Source organism: Cervus canadensis, chromosome 17 (assembly GCF_019320065.1).
Source record: "Cervus canadensis isolate Bull #8, Minnesota chromosome 17, ASM1932006v1, whole genome shotgun sequence".
Classification (NCBI taxonomy): Eukaryota; Metazoa; Chordata; class Mammalia; order Artiodactyla; family Cervidae; genus Cervus; species Cervus canadensis.
The window spans coordinates 51,413,125-51,434,398 of NC_057402.1; the positions used below are offsets into that span (position 1 = coordinate 51,413,125).

Consider the following 21,274-nt stretch of genomic DNA (forward strand, 5'->3'; position numbering starts at 1 on the left):
ACAGTGTCCAGAGACCAACTTATACAACCTACCTGACTTATAATTTGCTATGCAACTGATTCTTCCTACCTATAGTACAGAAAATTCTAACAAACGTTACCTAATTAAAAATCACTGCTATCACAGTTGAGACCAGGGAACTCATCTGTCTCACAGAAAACTGTGTGGCCATGTTAATAAGTCAAGAGCATGGACCAATGTTTAATTTGATTTTTATTTTCCTGTTTAAACCACAATGTCAGCACATGACTGTGATTTTGGGCACGTATGTGAATTCTGCATGTTCATTATTAGGTACAATATTGATTTGTAAAGGTTTTTATATGCATTTGGATGTGCAACAGAATGGCCACGGATCCTCTCTCATGGATCACTCTGTGTAGTTGTTCCGTCGCTCAGACATGTCAGACTCTCTGCAGCTCCAAGGACTGCCGCACACCATGAGTCTGAGCAAACTCCGGGAGATGGCGAAGGACAGAGTAGCCTGGTGTTGCAAACAGCTGGACACGGCTGAGTGACTCAACAACAAAGCTTCCCTGTCCTTCACTATCTCCCAAAGTTTGCTCAAACTCATGGCCACTGAGTCAATGATGCCACCCAACCATCTCATCCTGTCACCCCCTTCTTCTCTGTGTACTGTGTAGAAGGTTACCTAACTCTGTATCATCTCTATAAATAAATCTTATCTCAAACACTCCTGCACCTCATTCCTGGAGTTAATTAGGACCGCCAATTAAGGTGCTGCCAAAGAACATGACCATCAGAGACTTTATCTGAGAACCAATTTTAGATTAACTCGCAGTGCTTAAGAGAGTAGGGAATATGTTTCATGAGCTTCTTTCTATTCTTTCAGAAATACAGAGTTCTTTTACTTATAATTGGTTGCCAGTAGTTCAGTAATTCTACTAGTAATTTTACTATTTAAAACTTCCTTTTAAAAAAAAAAAATAAATAAATAAAACTTCCTTTTAAATGCTGAGTTAAAAAAACAACAACTTTAAGATTATGGAGAGTTTGTTCTCTGGTGGCCTAGTGGTTAGAATTCCAAGCTTTCAATCTCTGGGTTCAATCCTTACTTGGGGAAACTAAGATCCTGCAAGTCACACAGTGCAGGCAAAAAAAAAAAAAAAAAAGATGGAGAAATAAACGGTAAACAGGCACTCGTATTCTGCCAGTGGGAGTGTAAATGATGATAAGCTTTCTGTAGACATCAACATTTATTAAAAGCTGTTGAAACATACAGTCTTTGCCCTTGCAATTCCATTTCTGTGAGAAATAAGTAAATAAGAATACAGAGATTATGTACATGGCTGTTCATCACAGCAGTGTTTACAACAGGATAAAGGGGGAAGGGAGGGTCAGAGGGGAAAGAAAAGAAACACCACTCCTAAGAAAGTAATGAGGGCACTGCCTCGTGATCCATTGGTTAGGGCTTCAGGCTTTCACTGCCAAAGACATGGGTTCAGTCCCAGATCAGGAAACTAAGTTTCCACATTGTGTGGCACGGTCAAAAAATGAAAAAAAAAAAAAAAAAATTAAAAAGGAAATGAGTGATCTGAGGATAAATCTAAATCCATACAATGAAATACGATATAGCCATTACCTTCACTTGACGTTGTGTAAAAGTATAGTCGTGAAATATACTTTATAATCTATTTATACATAAGAGCATACAAAATGCAATCACATATGGTATACATAAATGCACACACACCTTCTACAAATTTAGTTTGGGAAGAAAAACACCAGTGTACCCAAAATATTTTCCAGGCAGTGTCATTTATTCTTATGTCTACTTTTTTGTTTATGGGTAATTCCTGACTATCTGCAGGGACTGTACATTACTGCTGTTAGTAAAAATAAAACAAAAAATCTCTCTCATGAATCATGAAAACTCTGATGACTTCTAGAATAAGAGATTATATAGCAGAAACTGAACTTTAAAAATAAATCTACTGGCAAAGTCAAAGTTACACAAAGTTCTGCCAAAATCAGAGCTCACAGTGGATGTTCCTTTCACATAATTACTTACTTCAACTCCTGGTAGCAATGTTCTTGATGCATGAAGAGCTTGGGCCCTGAAGTCAGAGACCGGCATTCAAGTCCTAATTCTGCCACATGCTGTGAGACCCTAAGCAAGTTCTCCAGCCCCTCTGAGCCTCAAGTCCCCTCATCCGTTAATTGTGTGTGGCTGACCCCATCTCTTAGAGCTGTGGGGATTAAAATGAAATAAGGCTTACAGAACACAGAGGACTAAGCTTGGCACAGGGGGAGCAGTAATACATCACAGCAGTTGTCACTGTTATTGTTGCTATCACACATTAACTAAGAAACAAAACCAAGAGCACTTTAAGAACAGGAATGGTGTCTTTATTTTTGATCATCCCTGGACCCCCAGCACCTAGGAAGTTACCCTAAATGTCTGCTGATTAAGTATACCTATTAATACAATTAATTAATTTATCACCCTCCTTGGACCTCAATCTCCTCTGGCAAAATCATACAAACGCCCTGCAGAGTTGAGAACTGATGAACGTAAGATACCCAGTTCGGTCGAGGCTCCCACTAAATGATACCTGTTGTCTTCCGCCAGCAGGTCCCTGTAGATTTCCACAGGCATCAAGACTGAAGGGACAGGACAGATCTAATTTTTCCTCCAAGTTTCCTTTGGTTGTTTGGGTCCTGAGGTATCTCACAGGTAAATCATTACTTTTATTCAGACTCAGGAAAGAAAATTCTCCGTTTACAGGCACATATCCTAGAGAGGCAACTATTAAAGTTGTAAATCTTTAGACAGCCACAAGCGCTTTTACCAAAGCAACCCAAACAGCGCCTGGGGGTGGGGGGAGTGGGGGAAATAGGAGGTGGAGGCAGGCGGGTGGTATTTCAGAGAATTCTTGAGCTTAAGGACAGAATATATACAAATAAGGGCCATGAAAAACAGTGAATCAACTGTTCTCGGGCTTCAAATGAAAGCTTCTAAGATGACAATCTGAATTAGGAAGCAATTCTAAAATCAACACTACCTTTACGTACACTGCCAAATGAATTCTTAAGGAAGTACTAAATTTATGAAGATATTCAATTACCTGAAAAGTATTTCCTTCACAAAAAAATCAAAATAAATAGGAATGCATTTTAGGAAGAAAAAATAGATTCTCAAAAGAAAAAAAGAACCATTAAATTCTATGGGGGGTGGTGAAAAACTACTAACATGAATCCAACAATAATTTTGTAAAGATCATAACATTCTTGTACTAGTATTTGAGAAACAGTCATCCAAAGAAGGGGGTGGGGGGAGCCTAACCTAAGGGAGAACTCAAAAACTGCCAAGATCAGTAACTTGTGCAGCTCTGTTTAATTTTCCATGTCTAATTTCACAGAAACCTCAGACTGCAAACAAAAGTGCTTAATAGAAGGTTTATGATCCTATTTCTGAAACGATTCTATTGAAAGGAAAAAAAAAAATCCTACTCAGCACTCACTAGCTTTGAGTTAAAGTTGTCTGTTCCGTATCCTGGAAACATACCATGCCATGACTTAGAGACATTTCATGGTTTACAAGCATTAAACACTGGAGTGAAAGTCCCATGTAAAATTCACTGTGAAGAAAATAAGTCTGGTAGGAAGTTTCAAAACAACTGGAGTAAACATATTAAGTTTTATTCTATACGGATTATATCACAATATGACTGTGATTTAAAAAGGGATGTGGCAGAGAATGGCAAAATCTCACTAATTCTCCAGAATCTGAGTAATGGGCCTGCAGGGATCAATTCTACTGTTCTATTTTGAATACGATTTTAAAACACATTTTAAAAAAATTAGGCAGGCAAGCCACACCTACACCCACGTGCGAGCCACACTAATATGACAGTGACGAAGCTGCTGAACAGGTTAAAATATAAAACAACAGACAGAAAAAACAAGGAAGAGCTGAACAAATACTACTGCCAGACTAGGTCACACCACCAGTCAATCTTCCATTTAACATGGTGCCCTTCGCTTCCCCCCAAAAGGCTAATTTAACTCACCATAATCAAACTACAATTGACGCTGGGATTAAAAAAAAAAATTCTGTTGATTTAGTCTCAAAAAATAGATTTTATTAATAGTGGGTCAGCCAAAATATTCATTCAGTTTTCATGCCATCTTATGGGAAAACCCAAACAAACTTTTTGGCCAACCCGATATCAATAATAAGCACATGTTATTAATAGATAGTTGTATTACAAACTCAACCCTCCATCCAAATACATCCTGAGGAGTAACTAACTGGTATGTGCCATGAACAACGCCACATACTGGGAATACAACAATGAACAAAGCAGATACAGTCTGTCCTCCCGGGCCTTATAATTGAGGAGGAAATACAGACACGTGGGTTTACCTTGTCCCCACCTAGTCAGTGAGCAATCCGACAACGAATCCTACTGAACTAACTGGGAGAGGGGAAACGGCGGGCAAAGAAAATACAGAAAAATTAAAGAACTCACCAATAACAGTACAATCCAAGATGCTCAAAAAACAAGAACAACATTTTTTTCACCTAGTTGCTGGCATAGAATCTTAGAAAAATTCATTTATTCCTATAGTTTATGATACTTGCCATCAGTTCAGCTCAGTCGCTCAGTCATGTCTGACTCTCTGCAACCACACAGACCGCAGCACGCCAGGCCTCCCTGTCCATCACCAACTCCCGGACTTTACCCAAACCCATGTCCATTGAGTCGGTGATGTCATCCAACCATCTCATCCTCTGCTGTCCCCTTCTCCTCCTGCTCCCAATCTTTCCCAGCATCAGGGTCTTTTCCATAACTACCTAAAGTTTCCAAAACTTCTATCTTGTCTGTCTAATTTATACAAGTGTTAGTTGCTCAGTTGGGTCTGCCTCTCTGAGACCCTGTGGACTGTAGCCCACCAGGCTCCTCTGCTCATGGGATTCTCCAGGCAAAAATACTGGAGCGGGCAGTCAGTACCTTTTCCAGGGGAATCTTTCCAACCCAGGGATCAAATCTGTGTCTCCGGCATTGTGAGCGGTTTCTTTACCATCTGAGCCACTGGTGACGCCCAATTTATACAAAACTTGGCCCAAAAAGAGTCCTTTTTCAAAAAAGTATTAATAAAAGTGTTACCCTACAGGCATCCTCTAAAATAAAATGGTGGGTTCCAACATTTAACTAAGTCAATCTCAATTACTCAAAGTTCACAATATAGTACTACTATTTAAGGTTCAGCTGTATAACAAACATTCCTTCCAAGTTACCAAAAATTTAGGTAAAACAGGATGAAAAGCTTAAACCTTGGTATTTAATGCCATAAAAAGGTTCAAAAGCCAATTCATCTCACTTGTAAGTTTTCAGTGAAGGAAAAGGGCAGTGGAAAAAAGATTTGAAAAACAACATTATTTGACAGAGTAAAAAAATTCAGGGCCCTTCCTACCTAGCCCCATTAAAAGGACAGATTCCCCTCCATAATAAAAATGTTATTAAGTATATATGCCAAGCTCTCAGAATCCTTCTCCTTTCTCTCATCACAGACTCAGGTTTCTCTGGCAAGATCAGCTCAACAAAGACTCATCAACAGGTTCCTCTGACTGACAGGGCTATAAAGCAATGGTGACAAGGAACTTGCATGCCCTGTCTTAAGGAAATAACTCAGACACAATATTTACCAAAGCGTTCTATTTATTGTTCTGTATTAGCAAAAGGGCGGTGGAGGGGAGATATTTAAAGTACAGCAGGGTGGTTGGCAACAATACTAAGACAATTAATTATCTAAACCGAAGTAGGAAGGACAAAGTCACCAGAACTTTGAGATGTGAAAATACCACCTGTTCCATTTCACGTCCAAGAGAGTAAGTTTTGTAGCATCCTGCCAGTCACCCCGCGAGGACTCAATGAAAGGTGACTTTAACACATTATTTCACAGAACATAAGAATTCAAGGGCAGAAGAGGAGCAGTAACCAGCTCAAGGTCACACAGCTAGCTAGTTAGGTGACAGAAACACAGCTGAATTGACGATCATCTTCCTTTCCGATCTTTTTGCAGCTACACAACTTTGCCAGGTTAAGTGCCATTTTATTGGGGGTGGAGAAGGGAGGAGGAGGAATCAGGTGACAACTGAGGAAACTAGCAAGGTATTTAGTTACAGAGTTATTATCTCCTCAGCCAGGAGTGAAAAGGAAAAGAATTTTTCCCAGAAATTACCACGCGTAACGACTGTGTTCACTTGCCGGAGTCGCTGTGCCAATCACTTCGCTGTGCCAATCACTTCGCTGTGCCAATCACTTCGCAATCACTTCACAACCCCACGGGAATGAAGGACCGTTCATGTCGAAGGGGCTGCAGGACAGAAAGCTGCACCACAGTGCACGGAATCATCCAGATCTCTGCGCCCTGTATCTTACAGTCCACATAACTCCATCCCCTGGCATTAAGCAAAAGGTGTGCATACCACCCCCAAAAAAACACTCCTGGTGTAAGCTAAGCTGGGCGCAAAGCTAAGGGACTCGGGAGAGGTGTTTAATGTTTCACGGTTCATACCTACATTTTTCTTACTGAAGGCTTATGTTCTTAACATTTCAGGACTACTAAAATCAACCTAAAAAACTGGTCTTTCAACTTCCAATATAGGTTAAACATGAACTAATTAACTGTTTGCAAAACACTTTGAAGTTGTGAAAGAGTATGTAAATGTTAATTATTAATGCTGATCCACAAAGCCCCGGCATCTGAAGTAAAATACAATTCTTCGGGCAAGTTTCTGCTACTTTCAAGGTACAAACATGGAAGCCCAGCATGCTTTTAGGAATTCTAGGAAAACTTGAAAGGCAGACCACAATGATTTCTATTTACAACAAGAACAAGCTGGAATTTTAAGCCGGCTGTGTTGGGTATAATTATATCAGAATGAATAAAAAATGTGACTTATGCCATATATAATAAAAACTACAGTATGTTTATAGTCACAAAGCCCTGGATGAAAATTATAGTCCATTAACCTCAGAGGGGCAAAGTCAAAGCTCTGAACCATACTTTTCTCATCAAAAAGGCAGGGAGGATCAAACCTATCTTACAGGATTACCGTCAAGAATTGAGAGAATGTAAATCAACACACAGTAATACACATGCAGGCACCCAGTACTAGGTTCTTCTTCCCTTTCGTGAGTTCACTTTTTAGAAGACACTTCTTGGGAAATGGCCTGATCTTTAGTAAAAGATCTCTCTCGAATGAAAAAGTCCTTTAAGTACACACCAGCTTATGTCCTAAGCACACAGACAGCACTCGTTTAGCAGGAGGGCCCAGGCAAAAACTTTTGGTCGTTCCTGTCCACTGACCCATATACATTCTTAATCCTCAGAGGCAGAAAGCACCTCGGCTAGGTCCCAAGGCTTCATGTGACCAAGTGAACAATTAGAACTCTGCTTCTCAAACTCTAGCTGTCCCGTCTTCCTCCTAAATAACCTCCAAACTGCAAAGCCACAAGCAGAGTTCCTTTGTATTCTGAGCCCACCCTCCCTGTGCACAAAGAATGCAAGGTTAAAAAAAAAAAACAGATCATAAAGGTAACAGAAATGATTCCCGCAATGCCCCAATGGGTCTCTCTTCTCCAACTCCAGAAACACAACTGCCTTAAACAGGGCAGAACTCAACAGGCAACACCAGGTACATGGATTGATTTACAGACATATTTCAAACTATATACTGCTGTGTTTTCAGAGGTGATTCATCAATTACAGAAAATGTCAAATCTGCAAAAACTCCCTGTCACCTTTGGCACTGTTATCACCTAGGAAAAGGAATGCTTCTAACGATCTAAGCTAGCACGGAAAGTTATAATTCAGATTTAAGGGGGGGAAAAAAATTCACGCTTGAGTCAGTTTACCTGAAGTGATCTGCCCACCACAATACGAACACAACACAACGTCCCCTTTGAACGACATGGTGCCACAACGAGCTTGGTGGGGAGAACATGCGCTGACAATTTTCACAGGAGCTGCCGTGAACTCTTCTGTCAAAACCACTCGTACTCTCTCCCCTGACTTCCCCCCTGGTGATCAACGGCTCAAATTTTCAAGACAGCAGACCACAAAGACCCATCTGTGGAAGACGGAGTGTGAACAACCACAAACAAATGAAACTGCATCAGCCCAGAGACTCACCAACCGAGCAGATGCCCCGAAGTATTACCTCTGTTTGAAAATGAAAAATTAAAATACATACAAAGAAAAATACAGATATAGCAAAGTATTTAGGAGATTAAAAAAAAAAAAACTCTACCATCATCTCACTCCGCAAACAAAACTAGAGTTAACACTGTGATAAACTCCTTCCAAGCTATCTTGTGTGTAAAAGTTACACACAATACACCCCTGCGTGTGTATGTTTACTGGCTCAGTCATGTCTGACTCTTTGCAACCCCATGGACTGTAGTCCAACAGGCTCCTCTGTCCCTGGGGATTCTTCAGGCAAGAGGACTGGAGTGGGTTGCCACGCCCTCCTCCCAGGGATCTTCCCAACCCAGGGATGGAACCCAGGTCTCCCTCATTGCAGGCAGATTCTTTACTGTCTGGGCCATCAGCGAAGCCCCAGTATGCCCCTGCATTACATGTAAAGATCGCTGATAGACGGGCACAATAAAGGACGGAAGTGGTATGGACCTAACAGAGGCAGAAGATACTCAGAAAAGGTGAGAAGGACACACAGAAGAACTATACAAGAAAGATCGTCATGACTCAGATAACCACAATGCTGTGATCACTCACCTAGAGCCAGACATCCTGGAATGCAAGTCAAGTGGGCCATAGGAAGCATCACTACGAACAAAACTAGCGGAGGTGATGGAATTCCAGTTGAGCTATTTCAAATCCTAATAGATGATGCTGTGAAAGTGCTGCACTCAATATGCCGGCAAATTTGGAAAACTCACCAATGGCCACAGGACTGGAAAAGGTCAGTTTTCATTCCAATCCCAAAGAAAGGTAATGCCAAAGAACATTCAAACTACTGCACAATTGCACTCATCTCACACACTAGCAAAGTAATGCTCAAAATTCTCCAAGCCAGGCTTCAACAGTACGTGAACCCGTGAACTTCCAGATGTTCAAGCTAGATTTAGAAAAGGCAGAGGAACCAGAGATCAAATTGCCAAAATCCCTGGGATCATCAAAAAAGCAAGAGAGTTCCAGAAAAACATCTGCTTCTGCTTTATTGACTACGCCAAAGCCTCTGACTGTGTGGATCACAATAAACTGTGGAAAATTCTTCAAGAGGTGGGAATACCAGACACCTGACCTGCCTCTTGAGAAACCTGTATCCGGGTCAAGAAGCAACAATTAGAACTGCACATGAAACAACAGACTGGTTCCAAATCAGGAAAGGAGTATGTCAAGGCTGTATACTGTCACCCTGCTTATTTAACTTATATACAGAGTACATCAGCGAAGTGTCAGGCTGGATGAAGCACAAGTTGGAATCAAGATTGCCAGGAGAAATATCGATAACCCCAGATATGCAGATGATACCACCCTTAGGGAAGAAAGCGAAGAAAAACTAAAGAGCCTCTTGATGAAAGTGAAAGAGAGTGAAAAAGCTGGCTTAAAACTCAACATTCAAAACAGGGAGATCATGGCATCTGGTCACATCACTTCACGGCAAATAGATGGGGAAACAGTGACAGACTTTATTTTGGGGGGCTCCAAAATCACTGCAGATGGTGACTGCAGCCATGAAATTAAAAGGTGCTTATTCCTTGGAAGAAAAGCTATGACCAACCTAGACAGCATATTAAAAAGCAGAGTTATTACTTTGCCAACACAGGTCCACCTAGTCAAAGCTATGGTTTTTCCAGTCATCATGAATGGAAGTGAAAGTTGGACTATAAAGAAAGCTGAGCGCCAAAGAACTGATGATTTGGAACTGTGGTATTGACTACAAGGAGACCAAACCAGTCGATCCCAAAGGAAATCAGTCCTGAATATTCACTGGAAGGACTGATGCTGAAACTGAAACTCCAATACTTTGGCCACGTGATACGAAGAACTGACTCACTGGAAAAGACCCTGATGCTGGGAAAGACTGAAGGCGGGAGAAGGGGATGACAGGGGATGAGATGGTTGGACGTCATCACCGACTTGATGGACATGAGTGTGAGCAAGCTCCAGGAATTGGCGATGGACTGGCTGGCCTGGTGTGCTGCAGTCCATGGGGTTGAAAAGAGGTGGACATGACTGAGCAACTGAATGAACTGATATCCTTAGAGACTGAAAATGAACAACAGATTTCACTGATAACACTTTTATCATGCTCAGAGGAGAAACGTTCTCAACAGGTTTGGAGTCTTAACTCCCTTGGGCACAAATATACAAGATGTTTTAGGTCACTACTATCTTGCTTAAACCCGCCTCCCAGGGAAAGAGACAAAGCTGAATCCTTGGGTCAGAAAGATCCCCTGGAGAAGGAAATGGCAACCCACTCTAGTATTCTTGCCTGGAGAATCCCGGGGACAGAGGAGTCTGGAGAGTCCACGGGGAAGAGTCGGACACAACTCAGCGACTAAACAACAGCAACAACTACCTGTATATACACCTGTATATACAACTGTATATACAACTACCTGTATATGCACTGTTCTTGTCTCTTGCCCCGTCCTCGGCCTCCCTGTTCATACTCTCCCCTGAGGCTCTTTGCCCCTGATGCTGCTTCCACTCGGAACACCCAGCGACCTTCAGGTCTGCTCTCCTCACTTCCCTCAGGTCTCTCTCAGAAATCTCATCTCAGAAAGTTTGACCCCCTCCCCCAATTTTCTGAATACTCTTCATCTTCTTCCTACGATTATCACGACCGGCCTTCTACCTGTTAATCTTAGCTTCTCTCACTAAGATGTCAGCCCCTTGACGGCAGCAACTGCTTTTTGTCACTGAAAATCCCATCACCTAGAACAGTGCTTGACGACAGAAGGCACCCAAGTATGTGCTGAATAAATTAACAAGCAACCCTACAAGGTATGTCATGTGCCTATTTTACAAAAGAGAATGCTGATTTTCAGAGACAAACAATTTACCTAAAGCCACAGAGCAAGTAAGTTGCCAAACACATCTGAAAGAGTCAATACTCGACCCACTGACTCATGTCATCCTGTGCCATAGAAGGAAAGTATAAACACAGGTTAAGAAACAAAGATGTAAAATAAAGAATCGTATATGAAAGTATCAGACCACTTTTCTGTTCATCACTAGAGCATTTCACATCTTTGATTAATCTCATGTACATACTATAGAGGTAGTAAAGAACCTGCCTGCCAAGCAGGAGACACAGCTTCGATCCCTGGGTCGGGAAGATCCCCTGGAGAAGGGAATGGCAGCCCACTCCAATATTCTTGCCTGGAGAATCCCGGGGACAGAGGAGCCTGGTGGGGTGCCGCCTATGATCGCACAGAGTCGGACACGACTGACGTGACTTAGCGGCAGCAGCAGCCAGTATTCCTGCCTGGGAAATCCCATGGACAGAGGAGCCTGGCAGGCTACAGTCCATGGGATCGCAAACAGATGGACATGACTTAGCAACATGACTTCTTCTCTATTCCCGACAGAGTAAAGGCTAGCTACATAGACATTTAACAAACATTTCTTTGATATTTATACCCACAAAGACTTGAAGACTCCTGTAAGGAGATCTTGAGCATCATCAATAAATGATACTCTTTCAAAGGCTTTCAATTTCCAACCATGGTGGAGTACCTGGATCCAGACTCCTTCCTGCTTCCACCCCCCACCAACAACCAAACAAATGGACGGCAAAATGGCAACATCTTTTAGTCACTGGACCACCAGCAGCACAGGGCTGGGAAGAGGTGAACTCCACACATGCACCAACTTTCTCAGCCTGGAGGCCCATCCTGGACCATGTGCTTTGAGGAGCCCAAGCAGAGCAAGGCAGGCTTGTCAAGTAGGAAGTCCAAGAGCATGAGAAGGCTCAGGAACCTAAAAACCAGAGTACTAGAAAGGAGGGCGTTGCATGAAGAAGGATCTCCAGAAATCAGCACAGAGGCCTGACTGAGTCTAATAACGAATAATAAGCTGTGTGTGCATACTGTGAATCTATCAGGGCAGGCAAAGAATGACCCAAGGACCATACGCTACATAACTCCAGAGCTCACACAGGGCTGGCAGAGACTCATACTCAGACCAGCGAGAACAGAGAACATACCATTCTTCAATGAAAACTATGGCGGCTTCATGACTTCATAATGGAGTAAAACAGTCTTAGAGTAAAAGGATACAGCTAGGGTTGATCTAACTTGGACCAATCAACAGCAATCAACAAATTAAAATTCACCATTTCTAGGATCTAACAAGAAATTACCAAGCTGTGACCCAAAAATGGAAAAAAAAAAAAAAATAAGGCCTATAGAAACAAATAATGGAATTAATGAACTAGCACTTTAACAACTATGATATGAGTATTACACGTATGACCAAGAATTTTTTAAAGGAACATTAATAGACAAATAAAGGAAATAAAAAAGATTCAGTAGCAAATTGAACCCAACAATATATAAAATACAGCATGACTAAGGATTATCAAAAGAATACAAGGCTAGTTCAACACTGAAAAAGCAGTGCAATTCACCGTATCTACCGATTAAAGAAGAAAAAATATATGATCATCTCAACAAATGCAGAAGAAGCCTGTGACAATATTCAGAACCCATTCATGATAAAAACTCAGCAAACTATAAACAGAACTTTATCAACTTGATAAAGAACACCTTTACAACTACGAAAACAAAAACTATAAAGAACATCATGTTAGTGGTGAAACATGAATGTTTTCCCCTTAACATCAAGAAAAGGTCCACTTTCAAAACTCCTATTCATCATCATACAGGAGATGCTAGCCAGTTCAATAAAGAAAAAGAAATAAAAGGCATATAGACTGCAAAGAAGAAATCAAACTTCCTGTATTTGCCAATGACATTACTGTCTACAAACAAAAGACCAAGTAAGTTTAGCAAGTTTTTAAGGCAAAAAGTCAGCATAAAAAATTCAATCCTATTTCTACATTTTAGCAATGAACAACAGGAAACTGAAATTTTAAAAGCATCATTTACAACAGCACCAGAAAATATGAAATACATATTAATCTTATTTTAAAAAACATGCAAGATCAAATTACTAAAATCTACAAAACATTAATAAAAAAAACTAAAAAAAAAAAAAAAAGGTCGAAATAAATAGAACATCATAAATCATGTTCATGGCTCAATATGACTAAGCTGTCAATTCTACCCTAAGTGATTTACAGATTCAATACAGGGCCAATCAAAAATCCTGGCAGGAGTCTTCTAAACAAGCTGATTCTAAAATATACTTGGTGGGAATTCCCTGGAGGTCCAATGGTTAGGACTCCACGCTTTCACTGTCAAGGGCCCAGATTCAATCCCTGGTCAGGGAACTAGGGTCCCACAAGCTTTGAAGGACAGCCAAAAAATAAAAATAAGTAAATAAAACGTACTTGGAAAGGCAAAGCAACTAGAACACTCAAAGATAAGTCTGAAAAATTACGCAATTAGAGAACTCATACTACCTGATTTCAAAAATTACTATATAGATACAGTAATCAGTAGTGTGGCAAAAGAAAAATGAAAGACAGAGACCAATATGACAGAATCCAGAATCCAGGAACTGACCCACACATACATGATCTACTGGCTTTCAGCAAAGGTACAAAGGCAATTCAATGGAGAAAGATGTCTTTTCAAAAACCACTGCTGGAACAACTACACATTCACACGCAAAAAAAAAATCAATCCACACTTTGCACCATTAGAAAAACTAACTCACGTGATTCATAAACCTAAATTGTAAAATTTCGAACTATAAAAACTCTAGGAGGAAAATATAGAGCAAAGTCTTTGTACTTTCAGCTGGGGCAATAATAAGAAGGCAAACAACTAATTTGAAAAAGTTTGAAACTAATTCAAAAAGATACATGCACCCCAATGTTCAGAGCGGCACTATTTACAGAACTATGTCCAAATGTGCATGTGCCCACACATATATACACACATGCCATGGAATATTACCCTGATTTTTTGTTTAATTTTCATTAACTATAAAAAGCTATTTGGAGGACAAACAGGAAAAGTTGAATATGCACTGAGAACCACAGGACAGTTCAAATGTCATCATTATAAGCAGTCACACAGATCAAGGCTCAGCAAGCTTTTTCTGGGAGACAGTAAATACTTTCAGCTTTGTGGATCAGAGGGTGTCTTGTAACTGCTGTCCCTGTAGCACCAATGCAACCACAGACAATATGGAAACAGAGGAACACTGCTGCGTCCCAATAAAACTTTATTTAAAAAAAAAAAAAGCAGGGCACACGTGGTCTGTGGGCCATAGTTTGTAAACAAAACTCTGACAGGGAGCAGAGTAGCCGCTGCCTATGGTGAGCTAGGCAGCAGAGTGAGGCGTGAAGGCAGAACTCTCTGGAGAACACAAAGGATCTTTCTGGAGTGAGGGAAACATTCTATACCTTTATTGTGCTGTTAAGTTACAGGCATGAACATATTCATCAAAACTTGTCAAACTCTGTACACTTAAAATGGGTGCATTATATCATATAAACAATGACTCAATAAACCTGATTTGTTTACAGATTGTACTCTTTTCAGGTGACAATATTAGTGATGTGAAAAGCATGCCCTTTGCAGCCAAAATAAAGTGAATTCAGATTATTCAAATTTTAGCACCAAAATATAAATCTACATGACCACTATCAAATCATTTTCATGGGTGTTTCCCCCTCCTGAAGGTATTAGTCACTCAGTCGTGTCCGACTCTTTACGACTCCATGGACTGTAGCCCGCCAGGCTCCTCTGTCCATGGAATTCTCCAGGCAAGAATACTGGAGTGGGTTGCCATTTCCTTCTCCAGGGGATCTTCCCAATCCAGGTATCGAACCTGGGTCTCCTGCATTGAGGTAGATTCTTTACCATCTGAGCCACCAGGGAAGCCCTCCTAAAATGTGTCAATAATTCCTGCCTCATAGATTTGTTTCAAAAATGAAATAAATGTAGGATTTCCCTGGTGGCCCAGTGGCTAAGACTGCACGCTCCCAATGTAGGGTTCAATCCCTGGTCCGGGAACTAATATCCCACATGCCACACAGCTCAGTCATATACAAAATGTGAGACACATAGCATAATATCTGACATGTAAGAGGCACATTCCCTGATTTGAGTAAACCAATTTTTAAAAAATAATTTTTAAGAAAATGAGTCAGTAAAGATCAGACAGTGAGTAAGCTAGCTTCTTTTGTACCCTTCTGACACATTCTGACATTCTTTGTTCACCGTTTATTGTGGTTTCACCTGACTTCAAGTACTGGGATCCAATGCCAGTTCCTGTGATTTCAGAGTAATGTGGGTCTCCCAGCAAGCACTGAATTTAGAAAAATATCCCGTAACAAATATGTTGTAAAAGGAAATCTGCAAAGAGGCCAAAGTGAGAAGTATCCATTTTCCTAAGTAAGAATGGCAAAAGAAATGGTATAATATTTATAAAGAAAAATCAGTAAACTTCATTAGCTGTTTTCCCATTTTATAGACTAGGATTTGAATTTTATCCAAACCAGTAGCCAACCCACAAAACTACGACATGACAAAGCCCTGTATAGTGTTTTATGTCGAGTTTCTCACTGACAGGAGAGGGCAGGAGACTGGATGACAATATCAAACTTGTCCTTATTTTGTAAGTAAGGATGCTAAGTCTGAGACACAGGAAGTGGCCTCCTCAAGGACACAGTGCCAGTAACTGGTGAAGCCCAGGAAGTCAGCCATGCAGGCCCGTATCACATGCTTTCAGCAGACATCACCAGCGATTACCTCGGGTTGATGGAACACTCCATTGCATAACTCCAAGGTACTTTTTCTCTTGCTTGACATCTTCAGTTGTCTCAAAGACGAACTCATTACAGTGCAACATACTTAATTCCTAACCATTCAGGAATAACTAGCCTTTTGAAGTGGTAAAGACGATTTCTGTGGCCAAACACAGGCTTACGATAGGATCATAAGTGAAAATTCAAAAGGACTGATTACTAATAGGAGAGCTTACTGAGTGACATAAATGGTAAATCCCTCACACTGTTTCCTTCTCCCCACCCCAACAGCCACATCACGCACACTGATATCCACCTTTCCAGGGCTCTGAACAAGTAAAATACACCACTGTCCTACATAAACATTCCTAACAATCATCGTTTCTCAGTGTCAGGTCTATTGGTGTCTTCTTTGAGCAAGGACTGACCAAAATGGGTTACCTACCCATCTTCTACTCAATCTGTCCCAATCAACCCCGAGGTGGACTACAGGACCACAAATGCGAAGACATGTGAAGGAAGCTAACTTCTTTCCACCCACAGCTTCCTCCTCTCGCCCCACGGACAGTGGGTAAGACAGCCTGACAGTGACTCGGGAGCACAGCTTCCAAATGGGACACCTGTCCCCAGCAGTAATAACCCTGTGTATTCAAGCGCACCGCAACGGTAACTTTAAAAGGGGCTTATCGAAAGTCCAAGTGTGATTCATCTAGCTTTGTCAGCTTTGGTTTTTCCCCTCAATCTGTGAGTCTGGTCAAACATAATTTTTAAAGGTTTACAGTAATCCTTCATGATTAATTTTTTGCCTTTATTAATAAAAAAAAATGGAACGATGAGATTCAATATACAGAAATGCCCATGACAGGTTAATATTTCTAGAATGTATTCCACTTGGTATTGTGAATTTTCTAAACAATACGCTGCTATAACTGATTTAAATCACTGCTTCCTCCCACAAATGGTGGCACCTTCAAAAGCGTTTCTGAAGAGGAAGTAATACCACCTCTGTTAACCCACAGGCCAGTTCCATCTTAAGCAAGTTTGAGAAACGTAGTCATAATCCATATCTACTCTTTTTCAAAATTAAGGTAAAATAAGGAAGAAGAGCTGGAACTAAATAACTCAGATGCCCTACTCCAAGTCTTGAAAACAACCCATTTCTGACCATTTCCTAAACACTATAAATGCAGAGTTCTGTACTGAGTCACACTACAAGGCCCACTCAAAGATTAACAACTGACTGAGAAGATAAACTGCTAATTCTATTAAGATTCAGTTCAACTCCACCTTTAAAAAAACTGCATTTAAGACTCAATTCCCAGAAGCATTCCCTCTTTTTTTTTTTATTGTTATACTAGGGGCAGTACTTTTATTTAGAGTTAACAAATCCAAACATAACAAATAATTATATATATTAGTATCAGTAGGAATACCAAATGTTATTTCACAACAGCCACTATGGATTTCTTCCTTTTTTAAAAATTAATTTATCTTAATTGAAAGCAAATTATTTCACAATATTGTGGCGGTTTCTGCCATGAATCAGCCACGGGTGTACATGTGTCCCCCATCCTGAACCCCTGTCCCACCCCACCCCATCCCTCTGGGTTGTCCCAGAGCACTGGTTGTGAGGGCCCTGAGAAGCGTTCCCTCTACGATAAACAGCACTATGCTCAGATGCATCAGACTTTTAAACATGCTTTAAATCATACAAAAAGGTACCCAAATCACTGTCATTACCAGGTAACAGGCATACTATGAAGATGATCACACAGCTTCATTTATTTCTAAGAATGCTCTAAAGTATGTTACTATACCTTACACAGTAGGAAACAGAAGCTCCGAGGGGATAAAGGACCTGCCTGCTCAAGGCTGCCCACCTAGTCAACGGAAGGGTGGGGATTTGCATTCAAATTTACCTAATTCCAAAGAATGTGCATTCTTCTACACTGTGCTACCTCCCCAAGTCACAACAGAGGTGTAAACAGGCAGGGCAGTGAATGCATTTGTCCGGCAGTCTTAGCCATTTCAACAAAAAAGGGAGCAATTTTCCCAATCAAAAGCCACTTTGCAAAATCCACAGCACACTATTTAAACCTCGATTCTTTTCAAGAAGTAATTAACGGGTTAACAGGAAAGGTCAGACATCCTTGTATGAAGTACACTAAATCGCATTACAGGCCTGCAAGTAAGCTGTCACCGTGAACGAGTCCCCAGGTTCTGTGGTTCTCTGGGTCCCACGTTCGGGTGAAGTACCAACCAAGCCACTTCACCCAATACAAATACCTCCTGAGCACCTGTGCTGTGTTAAGACTCCTTCTGGGCAAAGAGGCATACAGTTGAGACTCATCACAGCCCTCGGGAGTTAACAGGTTGGACGAGGAGTCCATTTACACTACACATGCAGTTACTAGTTGTCAGGCAAAAAAATGAAGCGCAAGAAACCCTGAAACAAAGGTATGTATAACCCTAAAACAAAGGTATGTATAACATGCTATCAGAGAGGCAGAGGAACTGATCTGCTTGTCACTTAAGGTTCTAAGCAGTGTTTGTTTACATTTTGTCCCTCCCTGACAACTCCTTCCAACCTCTGTCAACCCCTCCTCCCAGCCCCCAGCCCACCCCCTACACACAACCCATCTAAAGCTGCACAACTTTGGGAAGGAAAACCCAAAGAGCAAGGATTATGACTCCTAAAACCAACTTTGTGACTATACTTCAAAACTCCAAGCTTATGCCATCGGGACATTTTTCTTTAGCTTTGTCAGGGGAAGACAGTTGCAAAATGAGGCCAAGGAAACCAGAAAAACTCAGGGCACACCTCACATCGGTCACTCAGCAGGAGAAACGAAGCGAAACGCAAGCTGACCCGCACGGTGTTTGGTTCGAAGTTTTCTTGTTAATTTACCAGACGGCAAAGGAATACATACTACTGATAGAAACACATTCTGGTCATTTTCTTCCACCAGGTAATTTGACAGATACTTACGCTGGTTCCACCGTGGAGATTTAAACAGAATCATTCTGACTTCATAAGCCAAATGAACTGAATTCAGCAGAAGGAAGCACCCAAAGCTTGACAACAGGGCTTGCCAGCCTGCAAAATCCCCAAGAGACCACGGAAGCCTACAAGACTGTAACAATGATTTATCACAGCTGATCACAGCTCCTTTACAAACTTGCAGAGAATGATTTTTCCAAGTGATTTTCCCAGCGTTTATCCTGATCTGGGCGATCCAACGATTAAAAAAAAAATTAAAATTAAAAAAAAAAAAAGAAAAAGTTACTTATGAAAATAAAACGGGGCAGGGGGTTGCTGAGGGAGAAAAAAGGCACTGTTTTTCACTTCAGTTCTGTATGCCTGCAGCAACAAACTCTCAAAATAACTTCACTGAGGAGTGTTAAAGCTAAGACCGAACACCAAATATTGCTCAATCCAACTTACATTTGTTAACTCCTGAGTTCACAGCTAAGATCTAGAAAACTAAATGCTACGGAGTCATTTTGCTCTAAGCACTACTAGCAAAAAAAAACAACAAAAAAAAACCAAAAAACCCTATCCTTTCTTCAGATGGAAAAACTCTTGAGGACTTCCCCCATATTTATTTTAAAAGTTTAACCTACTAGTTGACTTTGGGGGGGGGGGGAGAGGAGGGAAGGGAGAGGGGTTCAGTTAAGTCGTATTTACCAAAAAAAAAAAAGTATTGTTTGGTTTCAAAGTTTGGCTGCACTTGAACTCGACGAGAGCGGAGCCCAGGGCACGGTCCCAAGGCGGGTCCCCCCGGGCTGCACGTCTCCGACCCCGTGCGGGCGCCCCGGCCGCGCCCCCGGGAGCAGGCGCCCAGGGCGCCCCCGCGAGGCCGGCCCAGCCCGGCGTGTTTACCGCTCGCCGCGGCCCCCTTGAGCCGCTCCCTGGCGTCCGCGGCACTTGTTCGCCGGCTCCCGGACCGGAGGGACCCGCGAAGCAGCCGCAGTTCCCGGGGGGCGAGTGCGGCCCCCGCTCCCGGAGGAGCCGACCCGGAGAAGACCTGGGGTCCGGGCCCCGCGGGGATGCCTCGCGGGAGGGGGGCATCGCAGCCGGGCGGGATCGGCCGCGCCTCCCCAGCCCGCGAGCGGAGGCGGCCCCAGGGTTGGGCTGCGGGAGCGGCGAGGCGAGCCGCGGCCCCGGGCAGACAATGCGTGATGGGGGGCCCGGGCAGGGGCGCGGAGGGCCGGGGAGCGATCCCCCCGCGCCCATGCATCCCAGCCCCCGCGCGCCCCCGGCCGCGCCCCGGCAGCCCCGCGCCCCGGCAGCCCGCCCCCGCCCGCAGCGGCCCGCGCTCCCCGCCCGCGACCCCTCCTCTAACCGCAAAACTTCCCCCAACTCCGCCGAGTTCAGTCGCGCTCTCACCGTTCGGCGCCCGGGGTCCCCCGCGGGCCGAGCTGGAGCAGCTCCGCACCTTGGCCGCGGAGAAAGACAATAAGTGGCCGCTCCCCCAGCGGCGGCGGCGGAGGCGGCTTGGAAGCTGCTGCGGCCGAAGCGAGGAGCGGGAGCGGCGACCTCAGCGGAGTCCAGGAGTCTCTCCGCAGCTGCTCCGGCTCGGCACTAGCCCTGCACACAGCCCCAAACCGCCCGCGCATGCGCCGCGCGCTGTTCGGGGGTGGGCGGGGCACCCGGGGGGGCGGTAATGCCTCCGAGCCCTCCCGTGAGTGAGCGCGGCGCCAGGGGCTGTGCGCCGGGGTTGCGCGGCAGAGCTGCCCATCAAACCCCTCCCGGCCAATAGAAAGGCGCCTGGGCGGTCCCTCAGGTTGCTAAGGAAGGCTGAGGTTGACCGCAGCTACTGCGCTGCGGCGAAGTGATCAAAGTCGGGTGGCTGGTAGAGGTGCCGACTGATATGCTCACCCACCCTCTCCTCTGCTCCCTGACTCCGGAAACCGCCCTTCCTCTGTGTGAGGGTGCTCACCTGAGCTGCAGCACTTACCATAACACACCCTGAAATGATTTACTCTTCTCTTTCCCTCCCCTTGAGATCAGAAAGTGGGGTCTTTTCCGGAGAGTGGAGTGCAGTGCCTTGAGAGTCGCTGCTAGGTATTCAACAAGTGTTTTAGTTAGATGGGTGGCTAGCCTCTGATGGCATCGGGATTGTGACAGGGTATTCCATAAACTTTGGGCTTTTCACCGCAAATCTTCAAGTTGCAAGGACCTCAAAAATCATCTGGCGGCTTTTGAGAAACAAAATGTGGTCTCTTGGAAGAAGCTCATTTTGCAAGTTGTGCGTTTTAGTGTATATTGAGGGGAAACGCCTATCACATCAAACAACTATTTCATTGATGTTATTTCTTAGATAAGTTGTAAAAATGAATCTACTTAGAGAAAAACTTTAAGTAAAAAATGGACACAGTTTA

The 21,274-nt window shown here is 42.9% G+C and overlaps 1 protein-coding gene across 2 annotated transcripts in view; it reads right to left on the minus strand.

The window, feature by feature from the left end:
* Window positions 1-20,501, minus strand: part of AKAP13 (A-kinase anchoring protein 13) — a 312,448-nt gene extending 291,947 nt beyond the window's left edge. The window contains exon 1 of one of the 2 annotated variants that reach the window (XM_043489653.1): window positions 20,280-20,501. Coding sequence is in view for 1 of the 2 variants with exons in the window: in XM_043489650.1 (XP_043345585.1) it covers window positions 18,879-18,912 (34 nt within the window). In the remaining variant the exon portion in view is untranslated. Of the gene's footprint in view, window positions 1-18,878; window positions 18,928-20,279 lie in introns of those variants that run through there. The other variant, XM_043489650.1, reaches the window with a different exon arrangement.
* Window positions 20,502-21,274: the final 773 nt, after the last annotated feature.